Source organism: Diutina rugosa, assembly GCF_008704595.1.
Source record: "Diutina rugosa strain CBS 613 chromosome Unknown scaffold10_size284702, whole genome shotgun sequence".
Classification (NCBI taxonomy): Eukaryota; Fungi; Ascomycota; class Pichiomycetes; order Serinales; family Debaryomycetaceae; genus Diutina; species Diutina rugosa.
In genome coordinates this window covers 66,019-83,518 of record NW_022995117.1, presented here as the reverse complement: position 1 = coordinate 83,518, position 17,500 = coordinate 66,019, and the positions used below count along the sequence as shown (strand labels likewise).

Here is a 17,500-nt window from a genome sequence, read left to right as displayed (position 1 = left end):
GCAGTGGTAAAACTATCAAATATGGATGTTTTCGGTTCCGAAGCGGTGCTGATGTGAGTGAAGCTATCAATAGCGGCGAAAAGTGCGGATTTGTGGGGAACATAATGTTGCCTGGCCCAAATGATTGTGGCAATTGGTTGAGTGCCCCTACTCAGCGAAACTGGTGGCGGTAAACGATTACGATCAGATATCACACCCCATGAATTGAATAGTATTCACATGTTTAAGTGATCGCGACTATTTGGGTGTTCGCAAAGATATTTCAATAATTCTCGTAGCATCCACGTCGTATTTGGCTAATTTATGTTGTCGTTCGGCGAGTTCCGCACTATTGTTTGAGACCCCACGATAACTCCGACATCTACAGCTATTAGCAGAACCGCGACTAACGCCGATCGTTTCCAATCTTACTCCTCACAAAAACACATCACGCTAAAAAGAGAAATAGCGTTTGGCCTCATCACTAGTTGGTTACTACTCTTATGTCTTTTCGAATGGAATTATACACACCCTTTGAAATTGTTCAATTTTTGACTCTCGCTTACGTTAGTTGGAAACCCCTCCTTCTCAAAGCCTCACCAACACAGCTTCATCCCAATTTAGCCACCAGACCCCAACAATTTGAACGGGAAACTACAAAAAGACTAAATACCAACAAAATGATCATCACTAGGGTGTCGCTATTTGTCAACTCTTGGTCGACTCCTCACTCGTTGGCATCTCGCGCTAGCCAATCATCTGAAAGCCAATGTCAACGCGCGCTTCCTGCAGGCCAAAATTTTCCACCCTCTCACAGGTCCCCCAAAACCTATATCCTCGATCGCATTACTCCCACGTTTGGTACGAGATGATCAGACAGTTTAGAAGTGCCCGTCGGTTGTTGTCCTCGACGACCAGACGGTTGGCCGAGGTCGAGGTCACCATTGACGGCCGCAAGGTCATGATTGAGGCGGGGCTGTCCATCATCCAGGCCGCCGAATTGGCCGGGGTCCAGATCCCCCGTTACTGCTTCCACGACAAGTTGGCCATCGCCGGTAACTGCAGAATGTGCCTTGTTGACGTCGAACGCATGCCCAAGCTCATTGCCCTGTGTGGTGTCCCCGTTCAAAACGGCATGGTCGTCCACACCGACTCCGAGCGGATTAAGAAAGCTCGTGAAGGCGTCACCGAGATGTTGTTGCAAAACCACCCTCTCGACTGTCCCGTGTGTGACCAGGGTGGTGAGTGTGACTTGCAAGAACAATCGCAAAGATACGGTCTGGACCGTGGTCGTTTCCACGAAGTCGCTGGTAAGCGCGCGGTGGAAAACAAGGCCATCGGCCCCCTCGTCAAGACCCTGATGAACCGTTGTATCCACTGCACCCGTTGTGTGCGTTTCATGAACGACATCGCCGGCGCCCCCGAATTCGGTACCGCCGGCCGTGGTAACGACATGCAAATCGGTACGTACATCGAACGTAACATCAACTCGGAATTGCTGGGTAACATCATCGACTTGTGTCCCGTCGGGGCCCTTACGTCGAAGCCCTACGCTTTCCGTGCCCGTCCTTGGGAACTTAAGCGTACCGAAACCATCGACGTCATGGACGCCCTCGGTTCCAACGTCCGTGTCGACACCAGAGGTATCGAGGTGATGCGGGTGTTGCCTCGTTTGAACGACGACATTAACGAAGAATGGATTTCTGACAAGCTGAGATTCGCCTGCGACGGTCTCAAGACCCAAAGATTGACCCAACCCTTGATCAAGAACGGTGACCGCTTTGAAATTGCCACCTGGGACGAAGCCTTATCCACCGTTGCCGCCGCCTTCAACCGGATCAAGCCTCAAGGCAACCAAATCAAGGCCATTGCCGGTGGCTTGGCTGACGCCGAAGCCATGGTTGCCCTTAAGGACTTGGTGAACAAGTTGGGTTCCGAAAACACCACCGCTGACGTTGCCGTCTACGGTAACGCTGACATCCGTTCGAACTACACTTTTGGTTCTACTATCGACGGTATCGAAGACGCTGACCAAATCCTCCTTGTTGGTACCAACCCCAGATTTGAAGCCGCCGTGCTCAACGCCCGTATCCGTAAGGTTTGGTTGCGTCTGGACTTGGAGGTCCACCACGTCGGTCAAGAGTTCGAATCCACCTTCGACAAGGGTCACTTCGGTACTCTGGCTGCCGACTTAAAGAAGGCTCTCGACGGCGAAGTCGGTAAGAAGCTCGCTGGCGCCAAGAAGCCTTTGATTATCATTGGTTCGGGTGTGGCCAACTCCGAAGACGCCGACGCTGTCTACAAGTATGTCGGTGACTTTGCCAACGCCAACGCTAACTTCACCGCTCCCGAATGGAATGGTGTGAACGTGTTGCAGCGTGATGCCGCCCGGGTGGGGGCTTTGGACGTCGGTTTCCACGTCGTCGACCCCGCTGTGGCCAACACTGAAGCTAAGTTTGTCTACTTGCTCGGTGCTGATGAATTCAAGCCCGAAGACATCCCCAAGGACGCCTTTGTCATCTACCAAGGTCACCACGGTGATGTCGGTGCCCTGTACGCCGACGTGGTGTTGCCCGGTTCCGCCTACACCGAAAAGAACGCTACTTACGTCAACACCGAAGGGAGAACCCAACTGACTCGTGCTGCCACCAACGGTCCGGGTGCTTCGCGTGAAGACTGGAAGATTGTCCGTGCGGTCTCGGAATACTTGGGTGCCACTTTGCCCTATGACGACCTCATCGCCGTGAGAAACCGTTTGGGTGAAATTGCTCCCCACTTGGTTCGTTACGATGTCATCGAACCCACCTCGGTTGACATCGCCAAGACTGGGTTCGCCCAATTGGCTCTGAAGGAAGTGTCGGTTGCCGGTAAGCCCTTGACCAACCCCATCGACAACTTTTACTTCACTGACGTCATCTCGCGGTCGTCGCCCACCATGGCTAAGTGTGTCGCCTCGTTCGGGGCCAAGATCGACAAGATCAAAGACGACAAGCCCGCCATCAACTTTTAAACCCCACTGACTAATTGCATGTTACGAACTCAGGCTTGTCCTGGTGAGAAGTAGATCCTAAAAATAAATGAGATAGTAAACTATTGTGGCATTGAGCCTATTGATGGAAAACATACCAATCAAAATGGGTTAAATTAACTCAACTTTGAAAAATCAATTTTTTTTTATTCAATTCATTCTATCTAATTCGAAATCAGGTTGGGAAATTGCCCTTACGAGGACCAAAATAACCATCCGGAGCCTGTAAGGTGGCATTCAACAAGGCGCCTTGCTTTCCCTCATACCCGAAGTACAGCACTTCGCTGCCCCACCAGTCAATCAGTTTGTCGTGGTAATATACAGCAAAGTAAATGATGATTGACAGGAATGCCACACCGGCTGTCAACCCGGCCAGCAAAATGTAATTATATTTAGCCCACCACGCATTCATACGACTCCGAATGTACCCCATGAAGATAAGCGAAAAGTATAAGCCCATCGTGTAGTATGACAAGTTATAAGGAGCCCAGATCATCATGCCCATGAGGAGAACTGTTGGCTGGAACTTTCTGGTAATTCTTCTGGGCCCGTACAACTTAAAAGCAAGGCATAAGGCGCCAACACAGGCACCAATAAGGAAACACCACTTGAATATAGGATACAACTTGAACGACTTTTGAGGACCAATAACACCCCAAATTACCAGCGCCAGGTAATACGTGCCACTGCCAGGGCAAGTGAACTTTTGTTTGTTATCGGGTTCACAATAGTCTGGGATTCCAGTCATCAAATATTCCATCATCCCAAGAGATATGAAGCAGCAAATAAACGTTGAAAGTAATTGACACCGGAATAATGCCCGAGGCGGAATCAGAGCATAGTGAGTAAGCTTCTGATCAGAAATGTAGGTTTGGGCTTGACTATCAATGTTCGTGCCAATTGCTTTCACATACATGAGGGCCAAGCCATTACCGGGAAGTGCATATCCAATGATAAGTTCGATCAAAACGTTAAGAGCAAAAGTAGATCCCGTCACAGCCACCAAGATAGTTAATGGGACCAAAAATACCAAATTGAGTGCTAACGCAAAAAAGATGGTCCATACGGGAGTTCGAGCCGGATAGATTTGGACACAAATGATTGACAAAACGGTGGAGATTACCAAGATTATTGTGAATGCCCACTCAGGAACCTCCTTGTACCGCTTCATTCTATTCGTGAATGGATCATCAAAACCATCAAATACCAGTGACGTCCGCCAGTTGCGAAGCAGTTTGTAGAATAACTTCAAGGAGTGCCATATTTGTCGCCACTTGGAACCAAATTCGTACACTACCAGAAACAAATAAATTGCAAAGAAAACACCATATGTGAAAAGATTGGCAGCAGAGTAGAAAGGGGGTCCCACTTCTAAGTACTTGTCATTATCAAACAACAGTTGCTTGTTAAGCACAGAAGTCACTTTGAACATTTTCCCCTTGTTGGTCCACAACCGGTTACTGTTGATGGGTATGTAAGCAGTCCATTTGTAGTTGGAGTAGTATATACCAACAATAATGAAGAAACTCAAGAACGCGCCGATGTAATTAGTTACCGACGTAAGGAGCGGAGACAGAAGAGGGTTTCCCATATTGATAACATTCCAATCGAAACTAGTAATTGGATTCAATCCAAGCCCATTGTTGGACCCTGTGATGTTAACAAGATCAATATCAGTGGGTTTGATCCAAGATATCCAGTTAAACGTGGATAAAAACGGCATCAAGTAGTTAGGTACCCAAAAGTAAAGGAAACTCGCAACAAAACAAATGAAGAAAAACTTGTATGCTGAGATTGTCCAACCGTTGATACGCTCCTTTTTGGCAGGTTTCATAAGAGTCTTATTTAAGGCCAAAGTGGGCAATTGAGTGGGCCACATACACTGAACAGGGAAGACAACAAATTTGCGCAACAAACCAGCAAAACCAAAACCCATGAATTGAGACAGTAACATAATCAACACTTCGTAGCCAAATGTTACCCAAGTCTGACCATAAAACGCAGGCATTCTCTGAACTTGAATGGTGTAAAATACGTAAGGAGTACCCGACGATACTGAGTAAAACAATGTGCAAAGCAATTGCTCCTTGTAGTTCCATGGTCCAGGGTTCAACGACATTTTGTACTTCCCAAAACCAATGTTCCATTTTGGTAAAATTGCAGCCGCAAGTAATCCGCATGGATACAACAATACTTGCACAACTGAAGTGCCCAATCCAATACTGGGCTGCCGATCGTTAAAAAAGGTGTTGATCACAGCGCCGAGACCTGTCCAGATTGTACCGATAATGTATACTCTCAAAGTCTCGGCAGGAAGAGAGGGGTCATCAAATGGATCCGTAACAGACCGCACCTCCACGTAAGGTGACCAAAAGGCAATGATTGTGGCTTCTAAGCGAGCCTGAAAATTCCAGTCGATAATCTTCGTGTAGTCAAAATTTTCTTCATCCTCCAGTAAGATGTCTCCATGTAGATTCTCTGAAACGTAAACATCTCCTTTAGATTTTTCAGCATCCAGATCAAGCAGAGGGACATCACTGCTATGCTCATGTGAGATAAGACGCTCCCAAAGTTCCATATCCTTGGTGACAATATTGTAATCATCGTCATGGTCTTTGACGGCTTGCTTGAGAATCTTAACTGCCTCATCAATGGAAAGCGAATCAACTTTATCGATAATGAAAACCGCATCCGCAGGTAAATCATTTAAGGCGTCTAACCCATGATAGTTCAAACGAAGCAAAACAAACTTTTTTTGTGCAGCGGTAAGATGGGCCCCTACTTCACCAAGCAGGTACTGGTGGGACGTGATTTCATCCAACTTGACTTCATGCGCACTTGGATCTCCGATAGTTCCCAGACTCTTGATCGTATTCAAAAGGTCTTCGGCCATTGTGAAGTGACGGGAATCTATTCAAATTGAAAAAATGACATTCTTGAATTGAAATATATGATCGCCAATCTATGGATGCCCTTCCTTGTACGGCTCTGAAAAATTACTAAAGTCGTATCTGACAGCATTCGCGATTGACTGCATTCGCGGGGAAAGTCTGATAATTCCGCACGGAATGTTTAAGATTACCGCGTGATTTAGTTTCTGCAGGGGACCTGTCAATTTAAACGAGCTTGCAAGAATGATGACCCATGCTGAAAATTATAAACTTCTTTTCGGATTTTTAATCTAGTTCTTGAAAAAGGGAATGATTATTAGCTGGGTAGAACTGAGGTGGCGGTAATAAAAAAAGACTCAAGTGTGGCTTCTCGATAAGGGTGCGCACTTTGAAATAGCAACGTGCTGCGCATTTTTATGCGGCCTTTAATTGTCTGCTGCGCGGCAGCTCTTTAGTCTATGGCCCCTACGATAAATCAGGGTTCTATGTGACATCGAGTTAAACTTCAGATAGTGTCTGGTAAAACGGTTTTGTATAGAGAGTATCGTCATTTTGCTTTTGTATCAAGGAAGTTCACCGGTTTTTTCGTGCAATGTCATTGGATGACGTATGTGCTTGGTTGAGTTCATGCACACTTGTATTTTGTGTTTGAGCCGAAGCTTATGATCCATTTCAACGTGGGGCTCCATTGAGCCACACAATCGCCTAAGTTGCATACCCGCCTTTTCGTCCCAGGTGGCATCCGAGGTGAACCTTAAAAACTTCCGAGATTTCCGTTGTTCCCGAAAAGGTTTTGTAGAATCTCCACATATTTCGAGGAATCCGCTTTTTGGCCACCCCATTGGAGGTACGCGCCTGCAAATAGGGTTAAGTGAGTTTGAGAATGCATTAAACGGGATGCATGACTGCATAAGGCAAATAAAAGCGGACTATTGAAAAGTTCTTGATTCTAGTAGACAGATGAAAATAAAAAGAATTGAAGACGACTATGGGTTGTTTCAGTAATACCCATTTGGTTTCAGTGGTCCAATCTATCTTTAATTAGGGCTTGTATGAACATTTGTTGGGGCTGCTTGCACAGCCAAGATGATTTGCGAAACTCAAAGTGAGCCGATATTTGTCTCCACAGCCTCGAACGACAAGAAAACCTCAAGGTAATGATGAGTTATGTGAACTATGAAATGACGCCTGAAGGAATAGTCTAGCCATGGAAATGTGACTCTACTTTGAACATATTTTCTGTGAAAGAATGCCATAGCAAATTTCGGAGGGATTGCAAAGAATGTTAACAACGAATGGAGAGAATTACTCGTTAATTGATTTTACAAAACTATGTACAGGTATCATCATCGAATATTTACATTAACCTGAGCATGCCTCGCAACCTTGGGGATCGCTTAAGTTGCAAACAACAGGCGTGGTGTCGTAGATGTCATAATCAATTTCATTACTTGATGCTGTCTGGGACAACATCAGATTTCGGCGAATTCGCTTACGCCGTTGTGTATACTCATCGGTTTCCAATTCAACGCGGTCTGCCAATGCGTAGCGCTTACGACTCAACCGTTGAAGCAGTGGTCGTGACGACCGTCTCGTCAATTCAGACTCGTCAACAGTAAATTGAATAGCCCTCAGCGCAGCCTTTGTTCTAAGATAATACATTCCAGTCTTGAGACCTCTAGACCACAGATAAAAGTGGCAACTAGTAAGCTTGCCGAAAGTGGGTTTATCCATGAAGATGTTCATACTTTGGGATTGGCAAACAAATCGAGCCCGATCTGCAGCCATGTCGACAATCAGTCTTTGAGGTATCTCCCATACCGTCCGATATAAAAGTTTGAGATCATCGGGGATGTTACAATTTTGCACCGAACCAGAGTCCTTGATTACCTGATTACGGGTATTGTTATCCCAAAGACCCAAATCAATTAAATCTCGAAGTAAGTACTTGTTCACAACTTGAAACTCGCCACTGAGCACACGCCGGGTGTACAAATTATTGGTGTAAGGCTCAAAACACTCATTGAAGCCGAGAATTTGCGAAGTGCTAGCAGTAGGCATGGGACCCACAAGAAGCGAGTTGCGCATCCCCAGTGACTTCACGCGTTCTCGAAGCTCGTCCCAATCACTGTAAAGCCCTGTAAGCTTCGATTCATCCCACATGTCAAATTGAAGTTTCCCTTCGCTGGCGGGGCTACCAGCGAACAGTTCATATGGCCCTTCAACCTCTGCAAGTTCGACTGATGTCTCCACTGCAGCATGGTAAATGGTCTCAAATATTTGCTTATTCAAGTGCACGGCGTCGGGGCTGTCGAAGGGCAATCTGAATTCGAAGAATAGATCGGCCAAACCCTGTACACCAATGGCAAGTGGGCGGTGACGCTTGTTTCCAAGTTCTGCTTCCGGAACTGGGTATCGAGTAACATCAATCACTCGATTCAAGTTACGTGTCACTACTTTGGTGACGTAATGAAGCTGCTCGAAATCGAAAGCTATTTCCTCGTCGTTAACACGTTTGACAAAACTAGGCAACGCCACCAGGGCGAGATTGCACACAGCGGTTTCTTCTGGTGAGGTATATTCGATGATCTCACAACATAAATTCGAACTTTTGATAGTTCCCAAATGTTGCTGATTAGATTTGCGATTGCATGCGTCCTTGAAGAGTAAGTACGGACCACCAGTTTCAGTCTGCAGTTCGAGAATTGCGTGCCAGATTCGTTGAGCCTTTACCTGGCGCCGAAACCGGCCCTCCTTCTCGTACTTCGTATACAAATTGACAAATTCATCCCCCCAAACGTCACTTAATCCAGGTGCCTCATCAGGACTAAAGAGCAGCCATTCGTCATTCTCCTTGACTCGCTCCATAAACAAGTCCGGGACCCAAAGCCCGTAGAAGAGGTCTCGAGTACGTTTATCTTCATTACCGTAGTTCTTCCGCATATCTAAAACATCAAAGATATCGGCATGCCACGGCTCGATGTATATGGCAAACGCTCCGGGGCGATTACCGCCTTGATCGACGTAGCGAGCAGTGTTATTGAACACACGTAGCATGGGAACGAGCCCATTGGAACGCCCGTTGGAACTGGCGATGTATGCGCCCTCAGCTCTCACGTCGTGTACGTGAAGTCCGATACCTCCCCCAGCTTTCAGAATAAGGGCTGTTTCAGTGAGCGTTTTGTAGATTCCTTCGATCAGATCCTTCTTTGTAGCCACCAAAAAACATGAGCTGAGAAAGTTATAAACATTCCCAGCATTGAACAAGGTCGGCAGAGCGTGAATAAAATACTTTTGCGTCATAAGCTCATAGGTTTGAAGCACATCGTCCATGTTATCACGATGAATCTCGATTGCCACTCGCAAGAACATAAACTGAGGGATTTCAGCGCATTTGTTATTAAGCTTGAGGAGGTAGTTCGACATCATAGTCTTCATACCGAAGTATGTGAATTCGAAGTCCCGCTCCTTGCAAACGATCTTATCCAAAAACTCGGCATTGTCCTCAACAATACGAAAGAATTCTGGGCTGATGACGCTGTACCGTTTTTTCGTTCTGAGGTCAATCGCACGGTACAAGCGAGCCACATTCTCACTAAACAGATAGGGAACATCGCGGTGAAGTTTAAATGCTTCCACTCTTCCAGCAACCATGGAAAAGTCCGGGTGGTAGATGATTCGAGACGCTAGCTGCTGTGCCACGAGATCGAGGACCTCGTCAAGTGTGGCAACTTCAGGAAGATGGCGCTCAATGTCATTAACAAGAGCAGCGGCGTTCAAATTCGGATCAAGGTTGTACAGAAGGTCATTGATAAGCTTAACAAGCTTGTCTGGATTCAAGTCGTACTGTTTGGAGCCTTCTTTAAAATGTCGTAGAACCTTGGTCATATAGATGAGGCAACCTCAAGCGCTCGCGATGATTTGTAATTGCGAAAAAGACAAGAGCCCACGCCCGGGTTCGAACCGGGGACCAACAGATTTGCAATCTGCTGCGCTACCACTGCGCCACGTGTGCATCTTGTGTTTTTGAGACTACTATGTAAATCATCACCAGCGTAACGTTTACTGACTCAAGATTTTAATAATTTATTGTTTAAAATTTCTTTTTGGTAGTGTAGTTGAGTAAGGTTTATATTAATAATGCAGGCTGTAGTTCGGTTTGACGTGAAATTGTTAACAACCGATGCAAATGAGAGTTTTCGTTGAGAGAATCTACAATTATGTGTTGAGTAACTTTGTCCATCGATTATATGAATATTCTAGCTATAGACCTATACAAGTGCCTATACATGCCACAAAACAGACCCCAAATCTACAAAAATCCTGGGAAGGGAGACCCATCTACCCCCCTTACCAGTCCAAACACGGCCAGTGACAGTCGATGGAGTGCCATCAGTTCTCGCGCGAGGTCCAAGCATACGCGAGCATACGCTTGTTGGCCGACCAGGGCTAATCTGTCGTTGCGGATACAAACAGACGGGATGTCTTGCCTACCGCCCATGGGGGATGTGTATGAAGGTGCACTATCTCCCCCGCCTACGGGATGGTCATGGAGTGTTACTGGTTGCAGCGTGACAGAACACGAGTCAAGTCCAGCGAGCAGTCGACTCAGCCGCCAATCCTTCGAATTCTTGGTGGCTGGGGGCGACCTAGTAAATCAGCAAACAGCGAGCAGCGAGTAGTAGCCTCAACAGCGAGCAGTAGCCTCAACAGCGAGTAGTAGCATCAGTAGAAAGCGTCAGTCAGTATCGGGTACCATGGTAGTGGGTCACGGTCCCAGGTGGTGGCAGACCTGAGTGGATTTCAACTCATAAGAAGTCGCCAAGCAAAAGGTGAAGATGATGAAGAAGAAGAGCAAGTAGCCCGCCTTTTATGTTGTTGCTGGAGGCCAGTTCTGGATATAGTACCCCCCTAAAGTCGGGTGCATTCTTTGTTTCCGACTTGACCCGTCTAAAGTTGACGACGCATAGCGTTCCCCGCATTCCATCGACGAAACAGCCAGGATTTCGTGTAATGAACAAGTTAGGTAAACGACCCGAAGCTCCACTGGGACAACTTGACGTGCTTGAGATAGCCAACGTCTAAGGGTAAATCTTGATAGTTATGGAATACTTCGTTTCTTATGTGGAGCTCCTTTTTGCCCGCGTAGACTCCGCTAGTTGACGATGCAATGCAAGATGGGCACGGGAAACACGCCATTGAAGTGGGTTCAGCCAGCCCCGGCCTGATTCTAGCCTGTCGCGGCACAGCCCTGGGCCTTGTTCTCACACGAGGTGCGCACGCCATCTCCGATCAGCTCAGCAGTAGTCAGGCACAGATTACCTTGACGACGGATACAATTGCAAAGGCGGGTAACTCTTCATTAGTTTCGGATTCCATGCCAGTGTGCAGTACAGGGGCATAAAAGGGCCAGCATCCCCTGTCAATACTCTCCAGTCAGTTTCTTTCTCTCAGCGCACCACTCAATCCCCCCGATAAGCTTCGAAGACTTCGGGGGGCTGGGTGAGCCTTGTGTCAGCCACCGATAAGCTTCGAATACATCGGTGTTTGGTGCAAGCGTGTCTTTGCACCATCCAGCCACTGATAAGCTTCGAAGACTTTGGTGGTCTGGAAGGATACAGAGTGAGTGTGTCGGCGGCCAATATACTCAGCCTCGATGCCTCGCTCTCTGCCGCTGCGGGCCCACCAAGTGGGGGGTGGTGGCAGTTCTTTTTGAATTCTCTTTGTCACTGACCTCCCAGCTAATGACAGATAAACTTCGAAGGAACCTCGAGGTTGGTCTTTTGTATATAGTCAATGCATAGTACGGGATTCACAGCTTGTAGCTCACATTCACTTGGAGCACACTCACAACAGTTTCAGTGGCCAAGAAACACCTCAATTGGTATAGGTTTTTCCATAAATTTCACCTTCAATGGATGCGCTTTCAAGTTCAGGTTGGTTGCCGGTGCATAGATTATCGCGCTTGTTGGGCGAAACATGAGCGTTTGTCATAGTCTAGTTTAAAAACATTAAAACATTTGAATTTCATTCATATACAATCTGAGACACATCTTCCTGTATTACACTACAGAGAGAGCATCTCTGTCGTGAGGTTAGGGAATACACAGTAAATATAAAATTTATTTTCCTGATTGGTGGTGTCCTTACATCACGTAGTCTGTAATCGCTACATGACATTTCAGGTACAATTCTTCGGTATTCGGAAGACCAACGATATATGGTTTTACGTGACCCATTGTACACTTTACAATTCATCGTACTCATCCAGCCAGCTGTCTTCGTCGTCTTGATACATTTCTTTGTTGGCACCAACAATGTCGTCTTCGTCAACACTAATTATTTCATCATCTGACCCGTAGTAGACATATTCAATATCGGCAGGATCGAAGCTATCGGCGAAACGACTATCATAGTTGGTATGAGGATGGTCTTCATCATACATCCCAGCATCACTCAAAAGTTCATCAAGGTGATCAGCATCATATTGCAGCCACCTTTCGTCTTTGTTGTCGTTAGGATGATTGCGCGGTTTTTTTGCCAAATGCAAGTCATTTCCTTCCAATACTTTCTTCAAATCACTCACGTCTAATTTGAGTTCAGCGGCGATGTTGTCGTAGTGATCATCAATATCAATCTCTGGCTCTTTGCCCTCAGCTGGAGGCCTTATCTGGAAGTTTCCCCATTGACGGTCTTGTCGATCAAAATACTCAAAATTGTAATGACCCGCAGAAAACTTAGGAGGATCAATTGCATCGCCATCACCGTCGGTCATGGTATTGGGATCGATCCAGTGGTACCAGAAAAGGTCCTCCTGACTGGACACGTCCTCATCATCAACAGTGTTGCTGAGTTTCACAACTGCTTCTAAAGCACCCCCCATATTGTAGATCTCGTACCACACCACGAACTTATCCGACCATTTCAATGGAAGTAAAGCTGGACCCAGCTGGGAGCTGAATTGCACTGGCAGGGGTAACTTTCTTGACAATGATTTGCGGAAAACATTAACGAAGTCACCTTCAAGCGTCTCCGCCGGTGAACTGTGAAAAATGACATGACGTCGGCCATATTTGCCTCGACCTTGACCATAACCATAAAAGAATCCCTGGCCCATAGAGTCGATAAAAAAGTCATGCATATTCACTTTTGTCCCACGAGGTGGGAACCCTTGAAACTTGATGGGGTAAGCAAATTCCTCGAACTGGTCAGCAGAAATGATAATATCTGAGAATGCCAGCGAGTCGATTCTTTTGCATGTAATCGGGATCGCATCCTTATCGGAGTTGGGTGAAAACTCGGGGAGCTCACAAAGACCCGGTACTGACACCACCATTTGGTAGCGGCAAATTTGCACCTCCACCAAGTCGACAATCTTCGGGTGGCGACCTTCACCACATTGATATAATACATCAATCAGCCTTGGCTCTTTGGTGAGGTCACAAATGGATCCGTCATCAAGTTGATGAGCAATAAATAAGGTAGGGGAATCGGCATCGATGTGGTCTGATTCGACAAACAGATGGAACTGCGAGTTATGAAGGTGAAAATCATTAGGGTCCAACCGAGAGTTTCCGGGGCTCTGGTTATAGAGGGCGTCCTCAGTATACTTGGCGGCGTTCTTGAACCGACCAAGCGTGTATATGGTATCATGTTCGCCCACCTTATACGCCCCCGTCTTGTGCCACGCATCCAAATCCTGGTTGTACTGGACGATTTTATCGCCTAGGCAGTAGCCGTAGGTCCAGTAAGCGTTGTGCCAGTTGATTTCGAACACGCAGGAGTCCTTTTGAAACGACTTTTGGACAACTTCCACTGCTCGCCGAAGCAAATCGGGGGCCATGGTTTTATTGACTTTAGTTTCCATTACGGGGATCTCGGGGATTTGACAAAGAAATCGTGATTCCGGTCCTTGCGACACAATCTCAAACTGGCTTGGGTCCATGGCCACAAACTGAGCCGCCGCCGCTTCGGGGACGACACCCTTATCGTAGACGACGTCGAGATCATGGGCCCACGCAACCGCTAGCAACGTCAAACACACCGCTCGTCGAAACATGATCCAGTGTTTAGTGGTGTAACCTCAAGGTAGTGGGGTGGTGATTCCGTTCCTGCCTCAATTTGCCGTCGAGTGGGCCGTTCAGTTATCAGCGCCTCAATATCGAACACGCGACCGCGCACCCCAAACCATGCTACTGAATGCCTCCACCAGCTCGCTTGCCTCAGTAGAGGGGGGCGAGAAGGGTCTCAATACCAATACGTTGGATGCTGGAGAGGTCCGAAACGGCAGTGCCGAGGAAAAGAAGAAGGTGAGCGTGTTTGACTTGCTGGAAGAGATCCTGGCGAACTTGACCAAGATCAACAAGTTGATGGAGTCCCACGAAGCCGAAACCTCGGAGCGGGTGACGAAGTTGATGAAACGGGTGGGTAAGATTGAAGAGCTGTTCAAGCAATGACGGCCTGGTGCTTGATTTGGAGCTTTAGATCGTCAGTGTGTCAAGCAAGCATAGTGTGAATGTGGTGATGGCATTTTCATTTGTAACTAATTCATGGTACTTTCTATATAATCAGCCACTAAATAGTAAAGTACACAGAAAAGGACACTGGATTTTAAGGTATGTGGTGTGACGGTTATAGGGCCCTCACTTCTCATCGTGCGGCTCCTCTATCCATACTATGGGACCAAAGCGGTCGAAGAACGCCTACCGGCGGGCCCAGGCGAAAAAGCGAAAGCTTGAAGCCACTAGCGTGCCTACTAAGGATACAAAACAAACCCCAGTGGAAGCCATCAGTGCTGAGCTGGCTCAATCTGACGCTGCTTCCTCCAAACCTTCCGAACCGCTCGAATCACTTGCCATTGATGAAGACGAATTATACGAACAATTTGCGGGTGTATTTAAGAGGTTCAAACCAGCTGAAACTTCCCAAGCTATGGTAGTTCGTGAAGAGCCCGAAGAAACATCCTCTGCTGATGATACGAATGATCATCAAGAGGACAAACAAATTGAGGAAGAGCCGACTAAATTGCTGAAGCGACAGCAACGAAAACAAAACCGCGTGTCATTGGCTGATCTCAAGCTTTCCACGAGATTTCCCCAGTTAGTTGAAGCGACCGATGCCGATGCTCCGGACCCTTATTTGCTGGTCAAGTTCAAAACGCTTCCTAATGCTGTCCCCGTACCAAGCCACTGGAAGAGCCGAAAGGGATTCCTTACTCGGAAAGGCATTGACCGCATGCCATTCAAGCTTCCCCAATATATTGCTGATACCGGGATTATGGAAATGAGGCATGACCCGCTGGAACTGACGCTCAAACAGCAACAGCGAAGCCGGGTACAAGTGAAGCTTGGTCGACTCGACATTGACTACAATAAGCTTCACGATGCTTTTTTCAAATTTCAGTTTGAGTCTCCCCCTCGCCTATACAAATTTGGTGATGTGTACAGCGATACACGAGATGAGTCGACACTATCCGATGCTACAATTCAGACCTTCCGACCCGGGGTGGTCAATCTGGAACTCCGCAAAGCTTTGGGTATGCCTGAAAACGACATGAGTTTGCCGCCGCCATGGATTAGCGTGATGAGACAAATCGGTAAGCCGCCTGCGTATGCTTATCACCAGATACCTGGGATTGATGGTGAATACAATAATCGTGGTTATCAGGAGCGACAAAAGAAAGGCAAGCTTGGAAACTACGGTGAGAAATGGGGGGTGTTGGCATTGGTGGAGTCCCTGGAGGACGAGGACGACGATGAAAGTGAAGACGAACAAGAAGAGGAAGAAGACGAAAATGGTCAGGAATCCAATGACAAAAACAATTCCAAACCTGATACCAAGGTCAATGCTGAACCAGTGGAGAGAGTTGAAATCACATCGATGGACGCAAGACCCAATGCTGACTCCAATAAAAGCTTCTACACTGTGGTCAATGAGAAGAAAAGCTTAACCGAAGTTCTCCGCGAACAAACTGTTGAGCACCAACAAAGTGAACCTAAGCCCGAAAAGAAGAAGCCGAAGCTGGATATTACTGACTTCAAATTTTGAGATAAGATCGATTTGTTCATTAAAGTATTACTATATTAAAGGGTTGCATATGGCCACAAGGCCCCGCCATAAATGGTCACTTCAAAGTCCAGCTCTGAGCATGTCGTCGATTTCGTGAAATTTGTCTGCAAGGCAACGATCCCTGATCCACTAAATTGGTGGGAGTTGGGCTAGTTTTGGGGGCGTGCCAATCTATTCGTGACCACAGGCTGACGTCGATAGCTCCCTTAGCGTCGTAGTGAGGGTTATTAGCTATATTCGAGTCAGAGAGGATCATTGGTAGTCGGTTAACGAAAGTGGGAAGTAGAGACAAGGGGTGGTTTATATGGATAATGGCATGAGGACACGTCAAATGGTTTGTGGAGGGGTATTAGGGGTTACGTGGAAGCTGTTGGAAGCATGACTGGGGTAAATGTTGGGTGGAGGCTGAGAATGTAGGTGTGTGTATACTAGTACCTACATGGAAGCTGGTAGAAGGTTCTCCTATTTTCTGAATGCGGTAGAAAAGTGAGGTGTAGAAATTGGACCGCGGGGCCGCGTGGACGGATTCCCCACTCAGCTTAGTGTGGCGAAACCGTTTAGGTGTCGTCTTCCCGCCAAGGCAAGCAATCTGTTCCATGCGTTTGTCTGTCACCGGAGATATCAGGCAGTTTAACTTTTTGGCAATGACGACATCTTGCATATTTACGAAGGTGCCACCGCCACTATTTATCATTCGTCGTCAACCAGCATTTTCATGAAGATAGGGGGTGGTTATCGGAAATCAATATATACGCTTGATAAGCGAAGGCAACTACTGTGGCATTGATGCCTGTTCTTCATTGGAGTCGTCAGTGTGAGAGCAACGGTTGTGGCTGAGACATTGTGGCGAATTTAGTGAAACTCGACACCACAATCAGCCTCACCGCAACTGAAAGGCCATGCACAATGACATCGAGGTGACACGAAGTCCACGCATCGAGAGCACTCACGTTGCGAGCGAGGACGCACTGGATGCCGTACAGCCTCGCCCCACACAGCAATCGGAACAAATACCTGGAAATACATGGTTGCTACGAGCCCACCGTCGTGATCAGTGCTCCCGTGCCACTGATCCCGTGCCATTGCCAAGGTCAATTGGTCTCGGAGCCGCTGCCATTGACTCCAAATCAATTAATTGATAAACCAATTGAGTTGTATGAGCTGAGATGGATCATCGTCCAGTGGAATGCGTGGTATACGAAATCGTTTGGACAATGCTCAAATTCTCCTGGCGTGAAACACCGCTGCTGCACCATTGCGTCGGTAGCACACTCGTGGCCTTGCCTATTCTACCCCGTGAGGGGGGCATGCTCCACTTTTTAGCAACCACCACCAACCTTCCTAAAATTGAGCCACTACTCCAAAATGGCATCATGAGCCTAGTTAAACCACTACGTAGACAATTAGGAGATCCGGAACTTAGCATTATCGGTCGCCAAAGCACATGTGTCAATGGAATTGTGACGCTTTTCTGCACCCCTGCTTCGCACCCTCCGAAGCGGTCGGCCCCCACCTGATTCGGCAGGTGTGTGAT

The 17,500-nt window shown here is 47.2% G+C and overlaps 6 protein-coding genes across 6 annotated transcripts; 3 read left to right on the top strand and 3 right to left on the bottom strand. All coding sequences in view use genetic code 12, as the record gives it.

The window, feature by feature from the left end:
- Positions 1–847: 847 nt before the first annotated feature.
- DIURU_002368 (uncharacterized protein) lies at positions 848–2,989 on the top strand (the record flags this gene model as incomplete). Its single annotated transcript, XM_034155011.1, has 1 exon — positions 848–2,989. The coding sequence occupies one exon, from the start codon at positions 848–850 to the stop codon at positions 2,987–2,989; it is 2,142 nt and encodes a 713-aa protein (XP_034012784.1).
- Positions 2,990–3,182: 193 nt separating this feature from the next.
- On the bottom strand, positions 3,183–5,900 carry DIURU_002367 (uncharacterized protein; the record flags this gene model as incomplete). Its single annotated transcript, XM_034155010.1, has 1 exon — positions 3,183–5,900. One exon carries the CDS (start codon positions 5,898–5,900, stop codon positions 3,183–3,185), a length of 2,718 nt encoding a protein of 905 aa, XP_034012783.1.
- Positions 5,901–7,260: 1,360 nt separating this feature from the next.
- On the bottom strand, positions 7,261–9,786 carry DIURU_002366 (uncharacterized protein; the record flags this gene model as incomplete). The annotated part of the gene is made up of 1 exon (XM_034155009.1): positions 7,261–9,786. The coding sequence occupies one exon, from the start codon at positions 9,784–9,786 to the stop codon at positions 7,261–7,263; it is 2,526 nt and encodes an 841-aa protein (XP_034012782.1).
- A 2,359-nt stretch (positions 9,787–12,145) lies between these two features.
- On the bottom strand, positions 12,146–13,957 carry DIURU_002365 (uncharacterized protein; the record flags this gene model as incomplete). The annotated part of the gene is made up of 1 exon (XM_034155008.1): positions 12,146–13,957. One exon carries the CDS (start codon positions 13,955–13,957, stop codon positions 12,146–12,148), a length of 1,812 nt encoding a protein of 603 aa, XP_034012781.1.
- A 130-nt stretch (positions 13,958–14,087) lies between these two features.
- On the top strand, positions 14,088–14,354 carry DIURU_002364 (uncharacterized protein; the record flags this gene model as incomplete). The annotated part of the gene is made up of 1 exon (XM_034155007.1): positions 14,088–14,354. The coding sequence occupies one exon, from the start codon at positions 14,088–14,090 to the stop codon at positions 14,352–14,354; it is 267 nt and encodes an 88-aa protein (XP_034012780.1).
- Positions 14,355–14,574: 220 nt separating this feature from the next.
- On the top strand, positions 14,575–15,945 carry DIURU_002363 (U2 snRNP complex subunit; the record flags this gene model as incomplete). Its single annotated transcript, XM_034155006.1, has 1 exon — positions 14,575–15,945. The coding sequence occupies one exon, from the start codon at positions 14,575–14,577 to the stop codon at positions 15,943–15,945; it is 1,371 nt and encodes a 456-aa protein (XP_034012779.1).
- Positions 15,946–17,500: the final 1,555 nt, after the last annotated feature.